At 30.4% G+C, this 22,076-nt stretch overlaps 2 protein-coding genes across 2 annotated transcripts in view; one reads left to right on the top strand and one right to left on the bottom strand.

The window, feature by feature from the left end:
- LOC125872110 (superoxide dismutase [Mn], mitochondrial) overlaps positions 1-22,076 on the bottom strand; it is a 333,170-nt gene that overhangs the window by 190,526 nt on the left and 120,568 nt on the right. The window lies entirely within an intron of this gene.
- On the top strand, positions 14,655-19,728 carry LOC125872098 (amino acid permease 3-like). The gene is made up of 7 exons (XM_049552771.1): positions 14,655-14,795; positions 17,468-17,549; positions 17,641-17,874; positions 17,969-18,062; positions 18,201-18,415; positions 18,586-18,728; positions 18,809-19,728. Exons 1-7 carry the CDS (start codon positions 14,790-14,792, stop codon positions 19,454-19,456), a joined length of 1,422 nt encoding a protein of 473 aa, XP_049408728.1. The 5' UTR covers positions 14,655-14,789; the 3' UTR covers positions 19,457-19,728.

Raw genomic sequence — 22,076 nt, 5'->3', positions numbered from 1 at the left:
AAATATTAGAGTAATATTTTATATTCTTGGAAAAAAAATTTTGGCCAGAAAATTTGGTCAAAATGATAAAATAACATATTTCATACTATGTTATTTTATCTTTTTGAACATTTTTATCCTTTTAATTTTAATACCTTTTTAATTAAAAAATAGAAAAAAGATTAATTTATTTTAAAATAAAAAAGATATTATAGACTTTTTAAAATTTTTATCAAATTTTAACCAAATTTTCTGGTTAAGTTTGGTGTTAGGTATAAATATAATACTATGATATTATATTTGTGTGGCACTCAAATGGACAGTGTGTGTTTGACTTTCCAGTTGATGATTGTCGATGCCTTTATTAATGGTTAGTTATTGAGACACCAACTTGGTTCCTCAGACAATTTTTACTTTTTTTCTTTAAAATTATTTTTGGGAATTTATTGGTAGTCAATCAATTCGAGGAAAATAAAATTGTTAAAAAATTACTCTCTCCATTTCAAATTAATTAAATTATTGGCGTGTTTCACAATTTTTAAGAAAGAAAGATTAAGACATAAATTAGATAATTTTCCATTTTTGCCCTTATTAATTATTGTCAAATTTATGATTAAAATAATTAAACATTAATTAATACTCTCTCCGTCCCATTTTATATGTCACCTTTTAACTTAACACTTGTATTAAGAAATGATGTAACTTTACCCTTCTACCCTTATTTAATTCTTTTGGAACTCAAGTTTTCAATCAATGAATATGAATTAATTTATTTTGATTAATTAATATAATCAATGAACATGAATCATTTACTTAGTTTTTCTAAGTTGGTCAAGTGTATGTTTTCAATGTTAATAACTCACAAGGGTAAAAAAGAAACAATATGCTAATTTATGCATTGATTTTATGAAATGACAAGTATTATGGACCAACTATTTATATAAAGGGATGACATATAAAATGAGACGGAGGGAGTAACTAATTCCAATACTAACTAATGAAGGGTTAAACTGGAAGAACATTCTGAAAGTAGTCTTGAAAATTGAACAATTAAGTTAATTTGAAAAATGAAAAATATCTCAACAATTCAGTTAATTTGAAATGGAGGGAGTACATAATTAGATATATTTTACTATCATATATACTATTATTACTTATACTTTGAAAATATTATGTATATTACCACTAATTAAGATGTTTCCTATCATATATTGAGGAAAATACACCTAAATACATATATTTTTGCTATCAGATACACTAAAATAGGAAGAGAGGCGAGCGAGATGAGGAGGGAGGTGGGTGGAATTTGTTATGTATCCTATATACATGCGAATCACACTAGATACACACCAAATACATGTATCTGTATGTATTTGATGTGATTCGCATGATCTGAGATATCATATACATAGGAGAGTGACGAGCGAGATGGAAAGGAGGCAAACGAGATTTGCTATGTATCCCAGATACATGCAAATCCACTTGAATATAGAATATCTAGAATAAACTACACCTAATTTTGACCCTATATATCCTCAAAATACATGTATCCGAACGTATTTGGACACACTAAAATCTCTTAAGATTGATAGAATTACAAACTTGAGTGTATTTAAATAATTAGCTCCTAAATTAGTGAGATTTACGTAGATTTCCTTTTTTAATGTGTGGTTGCATTTTTCGTTTGATGTTTAATTAGGAAGTTTTGCATCTTAATGCGATTCAAATACATTTTGCAATGGAAAAATTATTTCATGTTTAAACTCATTTTACTTACTTTAATTGACTTCTTCACTTATTTCTGTGTCCTTTTATTTGCTTGTGAATAAAACTTTTAGTAACAATTATTGTCTGAATGTAATTTACTCATTTACAAAGTTTTCACTTAAATTTGACAATACCAAACACTATTCCACATAATTAAGAGAAATTATTTGAGTACCTAGAACTTTTTTTAAAATTTATCTTGTTCTTTTTTATTCGTAAATTTACTTTTTACCTACCAAAGTAAAAAAAGNCAAAGTTAAAATTTGAAGCCAAGTTTAGGGGTCAATATATGTATTATGCCTAAACTCAAATTAGGCGCGTCAGATGTAAAAATCGAGGGGCCCAACAGTAAAAAAAACATTGAAAGGACAATTAAACCCTCTTTATATTTTTTTCAACAATTTTCCCCTCTTTTTTGCATTATTTGTTGTTCACAGCAAAATGCAAGTGACATTTAATAATATTTTTTGTTATTGTGAAAAAAAATTATAATGAAGTTTTTTTTTGGCAAGATGGGTGAGTATACACTTGTAAAAGTCGAATGCAATTTAAGTTCGAAGGTTCTCAATCAATGAATCCGATCCACACTTAAGGGACTCCTTACATTTTGATTTGGTATCAGATTGCTACTCAAATTTGACAAAAATCTCTAAAAAATTCATTCAGACAATTTATCAATCACTTTATCAAACACTTTAAGTGCACCATTTTACTTAATAATTTTTAGCACTGTATGTTCATTTTTTGGCCTCCAAAAATTCATAATTGTAATTTGCTATTCACTATGACAATCACAATACACAAAACACCCTATTTTTTCCATTAAGTATTTGACAACTTAAAACACAAATACACTTTAACTAAAGAAAAGAAGGAGAAGTTCATTGATTCTCATGTCTTCCCATATTTATGGGCTGCTCTGAAATAATTTTGCAACAAAAACAATAGTAAAAAAATGCTGAAATGACAACTCTACCCTCCGAATTCCGGCCAATCTCCGGCAACCCAAAACGCATGTTCATTTTCTTCTTTTTCAAGCAAAACGTCACCACCAAATGACCCCCAAACAAGTACCTCCAACCCAACCATTCTCCTTCTTCCTCACACCGGAGCACAACCCATGAAGCGAACTAGCTTCGAGCTCGCTAAACCCACCAAATACCCGACCCCAAACCCATCAGATCTGTCATCTCCGACGAGAATCATCACGAAACAACACTGCTGCAACCAACAGCTCGAACCAGACACAAAACAACAACCAAATGACCCCCCAAACCCCATGAAAACAGACCCAATGAGCTCCAAGCTAGCAAAACCATTAGGAGGAATTAATTTTGATCTTGTATATAAATTAAAATTAATTTTGATTTTTTTTTAGTTCTAAAATGACGTGTAAAATATTTAATTAGTTGGCAGCCATTGAGTGGCTCACTAATACACGTGGGAGCGTTTGCATTTCACGCTCTTTGACTCTGAAAATCGTGTGTTTATTTATTTAAAGGTAGGATAGTTAAAGTGCCTATTTGTGCATTATGAAAGTTGGAGGTCAAAGTTAAAATTTGAAGCCAAGTTTAGGGGCCAATATATGTATTATGCCTAAATTTGACTATACCAAACACTATTCCACAAAATTAAGATAAATTATTTGAGCACCTAGAACTTTTTTTTAATTTACCTTCTTTTTTATTCGTAAATTTACTTTTTACCTACCAAAGTAAAAAGGCCTCAAAATTACCTATTTTTTCGACGCATCTAAATGTTGGCTTTTCAAGAGCACGTTCTAGAATTTGTGAAAATAGGAAAAGTAAAACATTTTAGTGTGCAAGAATATTTTCTAAATCTTAACTACTTTAACTAATATTGGTCTACCTGTAATTTAACATGCTTTATGGAAATTTAGTACAAATGACAAAAAGTATATAGTTCCATCAATTTACTACAAAAGAAACAAAAATTAAAATTAGCTATGAATAGACTATCATAATTAATTTGTCGCTAAAGAGCTTATGTCTGACAAATATTTTTATTATTTAATGTTAAATAAGATTAGCAATGTATTTCATTTCATATTTAACTACAAAATTTATCTATTGCTAATTTCTGTTTTCTAATAATAGCAGAAATCATGATTTCTCACATCAAAGATAGAGAAATTTAGATATATAAATAATATAAATGAGCATGTTAGTTTTCATTCGCGAGCTAATTATATATCTTCCTTTATTTCTTGGTCATTGTGAATTCTATTTTTGTGTTTTTGAAACATGAGTTGCTTAGGTTTCATCTCTAGGTTATTATTAGATGAATTTTTGACAACGTGGGATCCTTCGTTCACATTTTTTTCCACCAAGAGATCTTGCTTGGTGGTATCCCTGTCGGTGACTATTGACTCAACATTGATTTTGAAATATAATTGAATTATTTTTTCCTTCTCTATGATTGTTCAACTCTGTTTTAATTGTTGTTAGTTTGAGAAAACTCTAGAAAATTGCTACCATCCATCGAGAGAAAATTACGATAAAGTTGAAACTCTCGACCAAATAGAGAATAAATCGAAACTATAATTTACACGTAGAGAATTTTCTAGGCGCTTTTATATATCATCAAAAGAGGTTCTTTTATTTATTTGATACCTTTATTACTCTCGTTAATTATTAAGTATTTGTTAGTTAAGTTAAAAATCTAAAATATTATACCTCAAAAAGTTGATTGAATTGATAGTCTTAGACTTGTTTGACATTGCTGTTGGAAGGCCAAAAACACTTATTTTGAAAAAAAAAATACTACTTTTTTTTGAAAAATAAGGTGTTTGGCAAATCAAAAAAATTATTTTTAAATAGAAGCAGAAACAATTTTTCTGTTGTTGGGAAGAAGCTAAAAAATTCTGCTTCTTAAAAAAAGCAGAAGCAGAAGCAGAAAAATATTTTTTACAAGACCAAAGAATCCCTTCTATATTTACATATTTCCCCATGTACCCCTTATTAATTAATTAACATATCTCATAACTTTGGTAAAAGTTTCATTTAAGAATTTTATTTTTATATAATATTTTTTTATTTTACATTTATTATCGTTACTTTATACTCCTATTTGATATTTTTAATTATATTTAAATCATATCAATATTTTTTTAACTATGTATAATGTTGATTGAAAAATTGAATATGTACATTTTAATTTAATAAAAATAAAAGTTTGATCAATTTTTTTATAGTAGATATTTAAAATAATTTCTATATATAAAATAATCTTCATATTAAAAGTACATTGATACTTGCCATTTTTTTTGTAATTTGACACTTAAAAACACTTTTTAAAGAAGATTAGTCAAACACAATTAGCTTATCAAAACATTTTTCAAATGAATTAGCCAAACATATTTTTTTTTCAAAAACACTTTTCTGAAAAGCTATTTTGAAAAAGTATTTCTAAAAATAAGCAGATTTTAGTAGCAATCTCAAACACGATCTTATAGGGGCACAAAAGTATGATTGGAATAATTTTATGTGAGATTGATTTCAGACTTATATTTGTGACAATCGCTTATCTTCTAATTAAATTAGTTGCAATTTGCAAATTGTTAATTAAATGTCTAAAGATTTTGAGATATGCTTTAAAACTGAGGTAATGTCTAAACAGTTTCAACACCTACCAAAATTTCACTTTACAAGAAAAGCAAGAACTTGATTGTCATTTTCAACAGCTTTTTATTTTTAAGTGGGTATGGGTATATAATTCTCGAAATTTGCCTTCATCTTATAATCTTCAACAAGTCAAATATTTCGGCTATTAGCACCAATCTTGAATACTTTTTGACTCATATATTGGGGCTGCTCCAAGACAAACCATATCTTCAAGGGACCTTTCTGAATTAAATATTTTTTGATATCTTTTGCAACTATATATTATATAGTTTAGTAATTTGAGAAATAAGTAATTATATTAAAGATAAAATATAAGAACAATTTTTTTTTGAGATATATTAAAAATGACTAGAAAAATAAATTATTTTTGATGACAAATAAAAGTGAACGAAAAAAAGTATTTTCCAGTGGAAAAACTTGTATAAGTTTTTAGTGGAATTTGTTTCCTTTTCTAGAATGGAGTTCCATACCTCTTCTCTATGATAGTTAAAAAGAAGTTTCGCTTGGCGCATGACAAGTTGTCAAAATTAGGAAGCTTCTTCCGTTTTCGTTTAAATTGTTGATACGTAACATTATGCATTAAAATAATATAGTATGGTATAATATAACACAATTTTCCTCTAATTGATCTCATCTTTAATTTGGACTTTTTTTTTCTACAAGATAACATTAGTTGAAATTGATAAAACAATTCAGTGCATTAAAAATCTTGCGTTAACAAAGTCGGGAGAAAGTCTATCCTAATGCAAATTACTTCCACAACTTGAATTCGTGAAACAAAAGGAATGAAGTTATCCATACGAACTAGCTAGAGCATTGTGAAAATTTATGTATAACTTAAATTGGGTTTGCCATTCCTTATTCTAATACTAGTCATTTGGTATTTGTGGATCTAGTGGATAATATGGTCCCTTAGCATTTCTCTGCTAAATTGTATAGAGAATCATATTCTCATAAAGTGTGGAAGCCAAGTTTGGCTAAGCAATCACCCACCTCATTAGCTTCCCACTAGAAAACATGTAATTAGCGACCTATAAAAATTCATAGCTAAATAACAAGAAATTTCATGTTAATTTTATTAAGCTACGGATTATAAAAAAAAATTCAATCATCTAGGAGCTTTTTATATATATGCTACTTCCAATCAGTTGTTTGAGATTTAATTTAGATTAGTGGTAGATATGTCTATCAACATTTAAGCAAAAACCAAAGAATCTTGTTCCAAAGAAAAAAAATTAGATCTAATACAAGTGTGTCTCCTTAGACATAAACATAAAAATTAAGGCTCTTATAGTATATAATATGCAATATTTCAAAGATCGAATAATTAATGGAAATATATGCAATACTATTGAAATTTTGAGTATTAATTACTACTTGAGAGAGTAGTATTGTTGGATAAAGTTTTCAAATACCCAAATTTATTTATATAAAAGAAAATTGATTAGTAAACCACTACATAAATTAAAATTAAAATTGATCAAATCTCAAAGAGGAAAGGACACTAATTACTATATATGTAGAATTCTAAATCTTAAGTAGTGTCTATATCACTAATTCCTAAAGGTATCTAATTAGCTCAACCATATATATAATGACTCTTGTTAATTAATCAGTTGTGGATTCGAGGATCTTGATATTAAGCCTCTCATATATATCCCAAAGCAAAGATCTAGCTCTAATCTTTTAACCAAAATAATTTCTTTTATGGAGCAACTATCTAATTACACAGTACTAAGGTCTTCGGTTCAATCCCACCCAGTAATTTTTTATATTAAAAACACGTTTTTTTTAAAAAAAACCTAAACTCTAAAAAAGAACTCTAAAGTAAAAAAATAAACTCAAAAGGTTTTCTTCCACCCACTTTCCAAGTTCCAATCAGACTTATCTTTAAAACAATGGTGCACCCGTTTTTTGAAATCCTGTGTTGAGCTACAGTGTAAAGGGCAAAATTTAGTTACAAGTTTGTTAATAAATAGTTATAGAAGTTAGTTATGATTAACCGTGATTAGGTAACTTAACTAGTCTAGTTAGTTAGTTGATTCACACCTTTATATATTGATGTATAAGTATCATTGTAAACTACTGCAGTTATGATGAACTGAATGAAACTTCACTTTTCCTCTCTTCTTCTTAGCTTACTGTTTTCTCATTCATTCACCATTGTTGGTGCTTAACATGGTATCAGAGCTCTAAGGTGTTCCAGTTGATCGCGTTAGCTTTCAGTGCAGTAGAAGACTAGAGATACTGTATTGTCCTAGAAGCTAGTGAAGATCACAATCGTAGCTGCAGTTTATCATGCCGACTGATTCTTCAACCAGTAGTGCAGTTCAAGGAGGAACTACAATGGTGGATTCTCATCATCCTCTCTTCCTGCAATCATGTGATACTCCAGGTAGTTCTCTGGTCTGTATTCAACTGTCTGGATATGAGAAGTATTCATTATGGAGTAGATCTATGAAGATAGGTCTTCTAGGTAAGGGGAAAATATGATTTATTGATGGAAAATGTAGTAAGGATAAATTCAATGCATCTCTACATGATCTATGGGGAAAATGTAATGCCGTAGTGCTATCATGGATAATGATCTCTGTTAGTAGGGAATTACTGAGTGGAATAGTCTATGTTAGCAGTGCTCAACAAGTATGGACTGATTTAAGAGAGAGATTTGACAAAGTTGATGGCTCTAGAATCTTCAATCTGCATAAGGAGAGTGCCACACTGCAACAAGGACTTATGTCTATTTCTAGCTATTTTTCTAGACTCAAGGAGTTGTGGATGGAATATGACTCATTGATGCCGTGTCCTGGTTGTGCTTGTGAGAGTTGTAAGACCTATGTAGAGCACTTTGAGTATCAGAGACAGATGCATTTTCTCTTAGGACTAAATGAATCTTATAATCAGTATAGACGTCAGATTATGATGCTTGATCTAGCACTAGGCGTAAACAAAGCTTATTCTCTTGTAATGGCTGAAGAAAGTTAGAGAATCCTTGGTAAATCTAATACAGCAGGAAGTGATCACTTTGTTTCTACTAATGCTGGTGGGATGAATGAGGCTATGGCCTTTTTTAGTAATGGTAAAGGACAAATACCAAGATCAGGATCTACTTCACAATCAGGGTCTAATCCTCTTACTGGAGCTGGGTTTAGATCTTATCAGAAACAATTTAACAACAATAGCACTCTTTACTGTGATTATTGTAACTGAAAGGGTCACATTAGAGCTACTTGTTACAAATTGCATGGATATCCTGCTGATTGGAAAGGTAAAAGGAGAAACAATGCTAGTCCTATTTCAGCTAATCTTGTAGGATTCAACAATACTCCTGGACTGCTTTGCATCATCAGAATCCTCAACATGGAATAGTCAAGGAGCAACTAATGATTCTAGTTCCTCTAAGATTCCAACTATTGGATCTTCTGGTGTACCCTCTCATCAACAACAACAGTTTCACCCTCATTTCTCTCCACAACAGTACATACAACTCTTGCAGCTGATAGAGCCAGATAATGCAAAGAGTAATTGTGATACTACTACTATTGCTCATGCATAATGATTATTTGTCCTTCTCTCATTCCTGATGCTGACAAATGGATCATTGATACAAAAGCATCCAAACACATGATACACAGTTTAAGTATGTTAACACAATATCGTTCCTTAGATAGAGATCCTTGTAACAAAGTATATCTACCTACTGGTAGCCTTGCACATGTCAGTCACATTGGGTCTTCTCGAGTGTTAGGAGGAGCTGAGATCTCAAATGTGTTGCACATCCCTGAATTTCACTATAATATTTTATCAGTATCCAAGTTAACCAGGGAACTAAATTATTGTGCTATCTTTTATCCTGATCATTGTGTTTTTCAGGACCTCTCAAGTGGGAATGTGAGGGGGACTGGCACACTGGAGATTGATCTATATGTGATTTATGTTGATACTCAGTTGAAGACTCAGGGAACTCAATTGAAGTCTCAGCAGGATCAAGTTACTATTGCTAATGTGGTTTCTTCTACTAGTCCTAACAACTTGGTTTTTTGTTATCAAAGGCTGGGTCATATACCTGTTAGTGTACTGAGAACACTTAGTTGTTGCAAACATATGTCTTTTTCCTTTACTGATATATGTACTGTATGTCCCTTGGCTAAGCAAACCAGATTCCCTTTCCCCTTAAGTACTATCACTACATCAACTTGTTTTCATACATTACATGCTGATGTATGGGGTCCCTATAGAGTTCCTACTCATGATAATAAAAGATATTTTCTTACCTTGGTTGATGATTACTCTAGATATACTTGGTTGTTCCTGTTGAACTCTAAATCTGAGGTTATCGTAGCTTTACAGAACTTCTTTACAATGATTAACAATGTTTTTTTCCAGCACCATCAAAGTGTTAAGATCTGATAATGGTTGTGAGTTTTTTAACTCCCAAGTTTCTGATTTACTTAAGACATTGGGTGTATTGCATCAGAGTTCTTGAACTTATACCCCATAACAAAATGGGGTTGTAGAGAGAAATGCTCTTGAGATGGCCAGATCCTTGAGATTTCAATCTCACCTTTCTCTCAGATTCTGGGGAGAATGTGTTCTCACAAGTGTGTACTTAATAAACAAGATACCCTCCACAGTTCTTAAGGGTAAAACTCCTCATGAGCTGTTGTATCAAACTCTCCCTTCTCTTGATCATCTTAGAGTGTTTGGTTGTCTTGTATTTGCTTCTGAGGTAAAGAAGACTGACAAATTTGCCTCAAGAGCTGTTCCAGCTGTGTTTCTTGGTTATTCTAGTCTTCAAAAGGGTTACAAACTCTATAGTTTACTTACCAAAACTTTCTTTGTCAGCAGAGATGTTGTATCTAAAGAATCCTTCTTTTCTTTTCAGCATATGCGTCCTTCCAGTTCTCCTTTTTTCCCTGTGCTCCAATTTACAAGAGACACTTCCACAGACTTACTTTGTGCAGAGTTGCCTTTGTGTGATCAGGCTCTCATTGAGCCTTTTGACTTATCTTTGAATCCTGAGTCCAGTTTCCATTGAATATGACTCACATGTGCAAGGTGATTCAGGAATCATATAGGTAGACAAGCCGTTGAAAGATATTGGGAGATATCAAAGGTTAGTAGGGAGATTATTATATCTCACTATGACCAGGATAGACATATCATTTGCTGTTCAAGTTTTAAGTTAATATATGCATGCTCCAAAAGAGTCTCACATGGAAGTAACTCTCAGGGTAGTCAAATATATTAAAACAACTCCGGGGTTAGGCTTGTTTATGCCTTCAAGAAGCTCAGGATTACTAACTACCTACTGTGACTCAGATTGGGGTACTTGTGTGTAATCAAGGAAATCTGTCACAGGCTATCTTGTAAAATTTGGTGATGCTATTATCTCTTGGAAATCGAAGAAACAAAAGACTGTTGCTAGGAGTTCTGCTAAAGCTGAGTTCAGGAGCATGGCATCAGTAGTAGCTGAAATCACATGGCTCATTGGGCTATACAAGGAGTTAGGAGTCACCATTAAACAACCAATAGCTATGTTCTGTGACAGCAAAGCTGCAATTCAAATTGTATCTAATTTCATTTTTCATGAAAGAACCAAGCATTTTGATATTGATTGCTACTTTGTTAGAGAAAAGATATTACAACATATGATCAAGACTTAACATATATCAACAAGGGATCAACTAGCAGACTTACTTACTAAAGGGCTTTGGAAAGCTCCACATCTACACTTAATGTCCAAGCTGGGATTGAAAGACATCTTTCAGCCATCAACTTGAGGAGGGGTGTTGAGCTAAAGTGTAAAGGGCAAAAGTTAGTTACAAGTTTGTTAATAAATAGTTACAGAAGTTAGTTATGATTAACTGTGATTAGGTAACTTAACTAGTCTAGTTAGTTAGTTGATTCACACCTTTATATAGTGATGTATAGGTATCATTGTAAATTACTGCAGTTATGATGAACTGAATGAAACTTCACTTTTCCTCTCTTCTTCTTAGCTTATTGTTTTCTCATTCATTCACCATTGTTGGTGCTTAACATCCTAGATTCACCTTTACCCAGATACATGTAAATCTACTTGAATATAGTGTATCAAGAACAAGATATATGTATCTGAACGTATTTGAACGCACTAAAATCTAATAAAATTCATAATATTGCAAGCTAACATGTACATAAGCAAAATTAGCTTTTAAAGTTGTGGGATTTCCGTAAGTTATCTTCTTTTATTGGAACCAGCTAGACGATGATCTTTTGTAATTTCATCTCTAGTATAGTAATAATTAAGATCAACAATATTTAGTGCCCGTTTGGATTGACTTATTTTAGGTGTTTTTAAGCCAAAATAGCTTTTAAGCAGTTTTGAAGTGTTTGAGTAAAGTTAAAAAGTACTTATAAACACTTATTTTAAAGCCAAAATAACAAAAATAAGCCAAAAACCATAAGTTAGAAATCCTAACTTATGGCTTTTGACTTATAAGTCATAAGCCAAAAGCCAATCCAAACAGGCAGTTAAACTAATTTTTTTTTTTTTTTTGGGTTTCATTAAAAAAAGTTAAATTAGGACCATGTTGTTGTTCCTTTACGAGCTCTATTTATTCTTTTGAGTAGTAATAATTATACAACTTGTAACTATGGTTGTACCTTTCAACAGTGCTTTTATATATAGTTTCTATTCTCATCCAACTGTTTATATTCTCCTCCTCTTCTTATTCTATATTATTATTTCCACCTTTAGTCAAACAATTAAAATTCTTTTTTATCTTCTTATGTTTTATTTAAATCCCTTTTCGTATAGTAGCTATCATATATATAGCTTTCCATTTTATTTTTATTATTCTCTGTCTGCATTATTATGCCTTTCTTTGTTCTTTTAATTGGTTTTTATCTAATTTAATTATTAAAAGAAATAATACTAGTATATAATTAAAAAGAGGACAAAGGAATTATTTGTATTTTTAGCAGGGTAGCATCTTAGAAAAGGTATATAATTCTTTCAAAACTGTAATGGATCTAGGAATCCCCTTTTTTGTTTTTCTCTCGTTAATTAAATATTATACCCTTTATATTGCTAAAGTATGGTGGAATTTTTATTTTTTTTAATTTTTAATTCAATATTATGTTGTTAAACATCTAAGGGTTTTGTATGTATACAAGTTGTCCTAGTGGAGAAAATTCTATTGAGAGCGTCACCCCTAAATGGGTCATGCAGTGCACAATTCAAATTTAGTCGAACCTCTAGCTAGTTTTTTTTAAGTCTCCTTTAATAATTGATATTCAAAAAATTACCTAGTGTAGTTAAACATTCCAAACTATTTACATGATCATTGAAATGAGACTAATGGGATTTGACATACCTAATTATCCAAATTATTGTAACCAAGGAATCTGTTTATCCCCATCTACACCAAAGTCAAATGTAACTTAGTATATTTTGTATATGAGATATGTGTTTTTAATTTTAATAGATACAGAAAATGTATATAGAAAGACAACAACGTCATTATATAAGCCTTGGAATGTATCATTCAACTATATATAGTGAATAGACACGTGCATTGCAATCGTTTTTCTATTTTATAAAATGCAATAAATGATATTCACATATGTTACGATAGGTTACAAAATTTCAAGAGAAAAATATAAATTCAAACTAATGAATGATGAATCTATTCAACAAATATTTATCGTCAAAGCAAAACAAATACTTACTAAAAATTGCTTTTGTATGAATGTAAAAGAAAATAATATATTTTCACGTTCGTAAAAGTTTAATTTTTGGGAAGAAAAATGTGGTTCTTTAGTAATGTTTTTTTTCTACTTCAGTCAATTGGAGTTAGTAGTTGTATAGTATCATAAAATATATATGACTTTAGAGGAAAAAAAAGAACCATAGTTTAAGGTCAAGTTAACGGTTGCACACGCCTACACCTATATATTGTTCGAACATTTCATTTTCTCTTTTAGAAACTACTGAAAATACTCTTAAACTTGGCACAAATTATAAGTTTCGTTCCCAGACTATTAACAACTTTAAAACATCCATCTACTTGATCAACTAAACTTAGATACACCCTCGATCTATCACATGACATAGTAAGTGGTCTCAAACTCTTGTTGGAGCATGAAACTCTTAATGAAAATCCGAGAGAAGTGTTGAAAACACTCCTAAACTTGACAAGAATCTAGGTGTGTATTTCACTCATGTTGCAAGTATATCAGAGATGTATTAAAGTTCAATTAGTCAAATAAATGAGTGTTTTTAAGGCTATCGATAATTTAGAGATAAAACTAATAATTTACGCCGAATTTAAGTGTATCTTCGATAATTATTTATTTTTTGGAAAATATTTTTCTCATATAGTCCAAATATAATTCTCAGTATTCATATTATTCTTTTTCCCGAATTCGTCTATAGCTTATGTAAAACATACTAATAAATGACACTTTATTCTATTCATATCATATTGTCTCATGTCTTCATATGTAAAATTTTAAGGATTTTTTTACCCAACAATTAAAAAACAAATGATGTTTGATACACAAATTTTCTAAACAAGTAGACAAACAATGTACAATAATGCCTTAGATTGATCATGATGAGGTAATTAAAGGTTAATTTCTCTAATTTAATTTTACAACATTTTCCTAGAACTTTGGTAAAATTAAAGTTAGAGAAATAGGATACTAATTGCCCCTCCATGAATGGAAATTTATCTTTTTTATTTTCACTAAAGGGAAAAATGGTATATGATTAATTAATACTTTTAGATTATTCCCAAGACTATATTCTAATACATGTTTGACTGGTGCAATTGATTGGTTCGTTCATTAGCAACGTACAAATAATTATACTCTATAATTGGTCTCAATTATTTATAATGGGAATCAAATAAGATATAATTCAATAGAACTTATTCTTTCCTTCAATTACAATGGATGAGACTTATCGATATATGAACTTATTCTCGAGTTGGAGTCTTGGTGGGAAATTGAGAATGAAAAAAATAATCTCGTTTCGAGCGCCATCCTAAAAATGAATCTTGCAATATGTGAATTCAGATTTAGTCGTATTTTAATATGAGTATCGAATATCGGATGAGAATTAAAAAAAAATGGATGAGAATTGGAGAAATGCAAGTGAAAGAATTTTATTTTGAGCTTTTGATCTAAAGGTTCTCATTTAAAGAGAGAATTTTTAAATATATTATTATAATTTTCAATTGCTTTTCTACTACTATAAAAATGTTAGTTCATTGCTTCAACTGAGCCACACAACTCATAAAACTCTTCAACAATATTGTCCCTCTTCTATTTCATTTTATACATATATCTTTGTATAAGGAATTAATTATTTGAATTCATTTGCTTCCTCAATTTGGGAAGCTAGAAACAATGACGGTACGTAAGAAATTATTATTTTATTTTTAAAAAATTGTTTGGTCCTCTTTTGTTTCTCAAGACTTATTTTATTTGGCTTCTCATGTTACACAATATGTTTCATTTGAAACAATTGTTTCTATTAATCGAGGTTAATTGAAAAGAAAATTATTTCTATCCCATAAAAGTAGAAATACAGTCTACAAATAACATATTCTGTTCAAACTTTACTTGTGAGATTATATGAATATGTTATTATTTATTTCTACTTATTAGGTTACTAGTGATTATTCTTTTCCACTTAACGAAATAATTATTGGGTTTCACATGCATGATCCTTCTACCTTATTGTAGTATAAATTGTTAACTATTTAGGTTAGACACCAAACCAACGAAGCGTATCCACAATTAACACATGGCAGTCGTTTGGTTGAAAGGAAATATTCTATGTATATTAAAATTTGCATTATTAGTATCATGTTTGGTATTTTTTTTAATTGTTTGGAATAAAATTCAGTATATAACTAAGTGTGATATTTGATTATCATTTTACTGTTCTACATAAATAAAACAAGTATAAGTAGATGTCTTATTTTATTCAAAATATAAAAAATTGAATAACTAATCTTTGTATAACTACATCATACATAATCTCTTTATAACTATTTACTATTACATAACTAGTATCTGTATTACTAATATATTTTTTACATTCTGGGGTGCCAAAAATATAACAAGTGAAAAGAAAATTTTCACTTTTATGACCATGATATTATAATTGTGGGATATAATTTTACTTTTGAACTACCAAGAGATATTTATTGATAGTGAAAGAGGTGAAAGTTAGGGGGAATCAGGCCAGAGTAGGGAGAAGCTTTATGCCATCATTCTGTGCTAGAGAATAGTACTTACGTGCACATGAAATATGTATTAAATTAATAATAGTTCCATCCTATATGTCTTTTAAATATATTTATTAGTAATATATAATTATAATTAATTAAATAGTTTTAACTTTTACCTTAGTTTGTTAATTACTTATATATACTATTCCATAGTTTATGTACGCAAGTACGCTTACGTAACAAGTTCGAATAATTTCTCCTCATTTTTTTTTTTCGAGAAAAGAAGGTAGAAATTTATGATAAAAACTTACTCACATGTAGTACTTATATTAAGTCGATATATGCGTGTCATGTTTTGAATATAGTGTTTTTTTACTTAATCATATTAATATATATATTTTCTCTGTCCATAATTACTTGTCCATTTTTGAATTGACATACCTATTAAGAAAATAATTATCGATATAGTGAGTTTACTATTTTACCCATATTAATTATAAATTGAATGAATTAAAAATTTAAGATTTTCAATAAGTTCTATCTTTTTCAAAGTAATTAATTAAGGGCATAGTAGGTAAATAAAAATTGTCCTTTCTTAATTTATCAAAATAGACAAGTAATTAGGAACAACTATAAAAGAAAAAATGGACAAGTAATTAGGAACAGATAGAGTATTTTATTAGTATCAATTTGATATAAATAGAAGGAAAAAGAAAAGAAAAAAGAAAAAGAGTGATATTTAGAGGGTCCCAAATTGAGTCAACCTAACTGAAGTGGGTGCAAACGTTTTCTGACTTTAAATGGTTGACTAACGCGTCTCCTGTGTTTACTGTTTTTTAATTTTAATTATCACGTGGCTTACCTCTATAATAATATAGTATTTTTTTTCTATTGTATTCTTTTTATTTTTTATCCTCCAATTTATATGATGAAAAAAATCATAATACTATTAATTCTAATATCATAAGATTTTATTCAATTTTCTTTAAATATTTTTTACTTTCCAAATCAGTTCTGTGCCACTCACAAAACTTCAATTTTTTTTAAAAATAAAAATATATGTCCAAACATAACTTAATAAATATACAATTTTTCAAAATCTTACAGCGCAAGCAAGGTTAAGTTAACTTAAACCATTTCTTGTAGCTTATTAGAATTAAATATATATTTTTCTTGAAATATACATAGGAAAAATGATACTCCTTTCGTTCTATTTTATGTGACATCCTTCTACTAGGTACGGTGTCTAAGAAAAAATTCTTACATATTTGTATGGTTATAAATAATTTTATTAAAGATAAAAAAGAAAATTTTAAAATTATTATTTTTATTTATAGTAGCGTGACATTCTTCGAAGAATAATGTGCCTCCTAAATTGGGTCGGACGGAGTAATAATTAATTGTTGAAATTTACCCCAATAATAGAGGCTATGGCTTACTTCCCCCACTTGGTCGTGGAAGTTGTGGAAAACGCGCGTGGGACAGAGTATTGGCTGCCTATATATAGCCCATTGCTGCATGCCTTTCTTCAAACACACATCTCTCTCTCTGTACTTATTTACTCTGTTATCTACTTATCAATTCTACTCAATAAATTCCATAACCAAATAGCCCATTCCTTTTCGAGTTTCACGTTATTTATTTCAATTTTCAAGGAGGAAAAAAAACTCATTTGGGTATTTGCAATATCTTTGAGAAGTGTGAAGAGTTTGCTCTGTTTCTGTTCATCAGTCAGTTGAAATCAGTTGGAGTTTGAATTAGAGCTTATATAAGTGAGCCAGAGTCACGGAAAAAGCAGCAGTTTTGTTTGGTTAAAACTAATTGAACTCTCTGTTTTCTTCTATAAAGATGGCAGACAAAGCACATCAAGTATTTGAGGTCTATGGTGAATCGAAATGTTTTGATGACGATGGTCGTATCAAAAGGACTGGTAAACTACAAAATTTGTTGATCTCCACACAAATTTTATTCAAAAATTCGTTCATTTTTTTGAACTGAATTTTATTTTGTTGGATTTTCAGGGTCTGTTTGGACGGCAAGTGCTCACATCATAACTGCTGTGATAGGATCAGGGGTTTTATCATTGGCTTGGGCTACTGCTCAGCTTGGATGGGTTGCTGGTCCAACCGTATTGCTTCTATTCTCCTTTGTTACTTACTATACCTCTGCTTTGCTTTCCGATTGTTACCGGACCGGTGATCCAGTTACCGGAAAAAGAAATTATACTTATATGGATGCTGTTCGAGCCAATCTTGGTATTTAAAATTCCCGCCTAATTTCATTTCAAATTTTTGTGACTGTTTAGTGTTTTTGTTTATATTGATTTGGGTGTTTCTGTTTTCAATTCAGGTGGATTTCAAGTTAAGATTTGTGGTGTAATTCAATATGCAAATCTTTTTGGAGTTGCAATTGGTTATACCATCGCGGCTTCCATTAGCATGGTGTAAGTGCTAACGAAATAACTTATTCATGTCTTAATTTCTGTATGAGTTAGGAAATAAGTTATTCATATATAAAATGAATACGACTTTTGATTTGCAATTTGGAAATTCGCATAACTAATAAATGTATATTTCCACAGGGCTGTGAATAGGTCTAATTGTTTCCATAAACAAGGTCATCAAGCTGCTTGCAATGTTTCAAGCACTCCCTACATGATCATGTTTGGAGTAATGGAAATTATCTTCTCACAAATCCCAGATTTCGATCAGATTTCTTGGCTTTCTATTGTTGCTGCTGTTATGTCCTTTACTTACTCTACAATTGGTCTTGGTTTAGGAGTTGCTCAAGTTGCAGGTTAGTTCAAATTTAGTACTATTACCTTTTTTCTATGTCGCTCGGACTCTTCAAAATTATTGTCAGATGGTGTGTGTGTGAGGATCTGACAACATTTTTGAAGGATCCGAGCAACATAAGTCTTTTTTTGCTCACTCTTTTTAATCCTTGCCCTGTATTTTGAATTACAGAAACAGGAAAAATTGAAGGAAGTTTAACTGGGATTAGCATTGGAGCTGAAGTAACTGAAATGCAGAAGATTTGGAGAAGCTTTCAAGCTCTTGGAGCTATAGCTTTTGCTTATTCTTACTCCCTAATCCTTGTCGAAATTCAGGTAAAAATTTCTTGAATAAAGCATATTGTAATATTTTCGTTATGTACTTACTTATAGATTTTGATGTTTGAATAATTCAGGATACACTCAAATCACCACCAGCAGAAGCAAAGACAATGAAAAGGGCAACACTAATTAGTGTGGCAGTAACAACAGTTTTCTACATGCTTTGTGGTTGCTTTGGCTATGCAGCATTTGGAGATCAATCCCCTGGAAACCTACTAACCGGATTCGGATTCTACAACCCCTATTGGCTTCTTGACATCGCGAATGTAGCCATCGTTGTTCACCTAGTAGGTGCCTACCAAGTTTACTGCCAGCCCCTTTTTGCCTTTGTTGAAAAAACAGCAACTCAATGGTACCCTGACAGCAAAATCATTACAAAAGAGATCGATGTACCAATCCCGGGATTTAAGCCTTTCAAGCTCAACCTTTTCCGTCTAGTCTGGAGGACAATATTCGTGATCATCACCACAGTTATATCAATGTTAATGCCATTCTTTAACGACGTCGTTGGCATTCTTGGAGCTTTTGGATTTTGGCCACTTACAGTATACTTCCCAGTGGAAATGTACATTGTGCAAAAGAGAATTACCAAATGGAGTGGAAGATGGATATGTCTTCAAATACTTAGTGGTGCTTGCCTTGTTATCTCAATTGCTGCAGCTGCTGGTTCTTTTGCTGGAGTTGTTTCTGATTTAAAAGTTTACAGGCCGTTTCAGAGTTAAAACTAAAGTATTGTTGTTGTTCATTAAAAGGAAAAAAACAAACAATGCCTGAAGAGGTGTTGACCAGCCTGTTGTTGTTATTGTGTAGGTTTTAATTTGGCTTTTTCTTTTTTAATTCCATAACAAATTTAAGAAAAAAAAAGCAGGTCCTTGTATGTATCTATGTGGGAAGAAAAAAAGAATCAAGTCTTTTTTCAATTATGTAACAACTTTTATTTCACTTCACAGATGAAATAAGAAATTGAATCAAAAGTTTCTATGCATTTCAACTTCTGAAGTTTTGTCATATTATTTTGATGGACTGGGTATATTTATTACCTATAATGCACAATTATTTACTCAGTTTATTCATTTTATTTGTCGTCCTTACTTAGACGGTATTAAATAAAGGGAAAAGTGCTTGATATACCCCTTAACTTTGCTATTTGGAGCTGATATGCCCCTTGTTATCAAAGTGGTTCATTTATACCCTTACCGTTATACAAACGGCTCACATATACCCCTACCGTTACAAAATGAGCTCACATATACCCTTCATTTAACGGAAGTGAAAAAATTAGTTTTAAATTTATATTTTCGACTTTTAATTTTCTTAAAAATTATTGAGGGGTATATATGATTCTTCTAGCAAAGTTCAAGGTATGTTTTATTCTTTTTTCATACATAAATTATTTTTTGGCTTCTTTAATTATAATTATTTGAGTTTCTTATTCTTATTTTATTTTTTTCTTTCATTCCTTAGTGTAAAGAAAAAAATTTAAAACAATTTTTTTGTTTATATTGTAATTTAATTTTTTGTATTTGAAGAAAAAAGTTTGGTCATCTATAATAAGTTTTACATGTGAAACATAAATAAATTTGACCATCAAAATAATAAATCTAAATTAGTCATTGAAATAAAAAAAAGTCAAAAAAAATATGTTTGAGGAGGATTAAATATGCTCATATAGAATTATATATATATTTTAAAAATAATAAAAAATTAAACTAATTTCTTTTTTCATTTCCGTTAGAGGAAAAGGGTATGTGTGAGCCATTTGTATATAAGTATGTAATGACCCGAAAGGTCATTTTTGGAAATCTTTGTAAAATTTTTGTTTTTCCCTTCTCGATAGTTGCCCTAGTTATTTTTTTATCAGTTTGAAAAATTGGTTAGAGAATTTTGAAGTACACGTTTAACTACGATTATTTAATTAAGGGGTAAATTTTGAATATTTAATTTTAATAAGTGGTTAATGGGTTAAACTCATATTTTATTTAATACTCTTGACCCATATAAAAGAATAAATTAATAGTAAATTGAGGTTACACGTTTGAGTCATAAACTCCATAAAGACTTCTACAGTTGGGAGCGCAAATACACAGAGAGGAGACGATTCCTCCCTATATGATTTTTGGGTAAGAAACACTAATGATAAACCTTATTTATCCCATGTTAATCTCTTGCCATTGTATATAATAATAAATTGTTGGTTTGTAGTTAATGTCATAAATTATTATATATGTGAGTATTCCTTTAGGGTTAGGAGACAAGAAATTGAGGAAGTCGTCATTGAATAATGACAAACCATTAAAGAGGTATATAATAATCAAGTTTGAAAGTATTCTATTGATTTTAAAGAATGAATTTGTAAAGGACAAAGAGGTGTCACTGTATGATTTTATAATGTTATTTATCGTGGGTACTGCAATTTTCTCTCTATTATATTTATCAATTTTGAAACGAAAACAGGGAACAACGAGGTTACGGATTTAATTAGTGAAATTTTATGGTGGGTTATAATCTTGTTTTTCTTAAAATTATTGTAGTTGAGATGTGGATTGAAATTTTAATCTTAGAGTATATTTACGGTATGGAAGAAAGATTGAGATATATAAGGAAGTATTAAGTATATTATATTACATGAATACCATTCGAATTATGATATTGGGAAAATTGGATTTAACCCTAGACTTGGAATTTGGAAATATAAGAGTTGACATGTAAATTGACATCAAACTTAGGAATTAACTTGATTATAAATTGAGTGAGTTTTTGGGTCTAGGCTAGACCTATAGTAATTTGAGTGTGGTTAGTTTCGAAATCTTATTGTGATTATTAATGTGAATAGATTGCTTTGAGTTGGAAGTTCAACGAAAGGAAAGACTCAAGTCTTGGAGTAATTGTTCGACTATTTGAGGCAAGTGAATTTCTAAACCCTTGTTAAGTGTATGGAATTCATGTATTTCCTTGTAATATGTGTTTAGGGTAATGAGGCTTGGTGATGGGTTGACTTGTCCACATTGATTAATTCTAATGATGAAAAAGGGATAATAAAAGGCAATGTGATCAATTGTTTGTGTGATTTGTTGGGAATTGTTTGAAAGGCTTGTTAAATCATTGTTGATGTTGTATCCTGATTGTCTTGTTGTGAATTGTGCAATGTTATGAAAATGGTCATCTCCTCATTATTTGTGTGAACATGTCATTTGCATTGTTCTGAGACATGGTTCTGACAAGTGTTATGTGCATTGAGAAAGAATAAGAAAATAAAGAGGATGTACCATTTCGAGGGATGTATCGCGCGCCGCGATGGATACTATAATTCGAGGGACGTGTCGAGCGCCGCGACGGATACTA

The sequence above is a fragment of the Solanum stenotomum genome, chromosome 8 (genome assembly GCF_019186545.1).
Source record: "Solanum stenotomum isolate F172 chromosome 8, ASM1918654v1, whole genome shotgun sequence".
In the NCBI taxonomy this organism is placed as follows: Eukaryota; Viridiplantae; Streptophyta; class Magnoliopsida; order Solanales; family Solanaceae; genus Solanum; species Solanum stenotomum.
The sequence above is the reverse complement of the archived record's forward strand: the minus strand, read 5'-3'. Positions and strand labels throughout refer to the sequence as shown.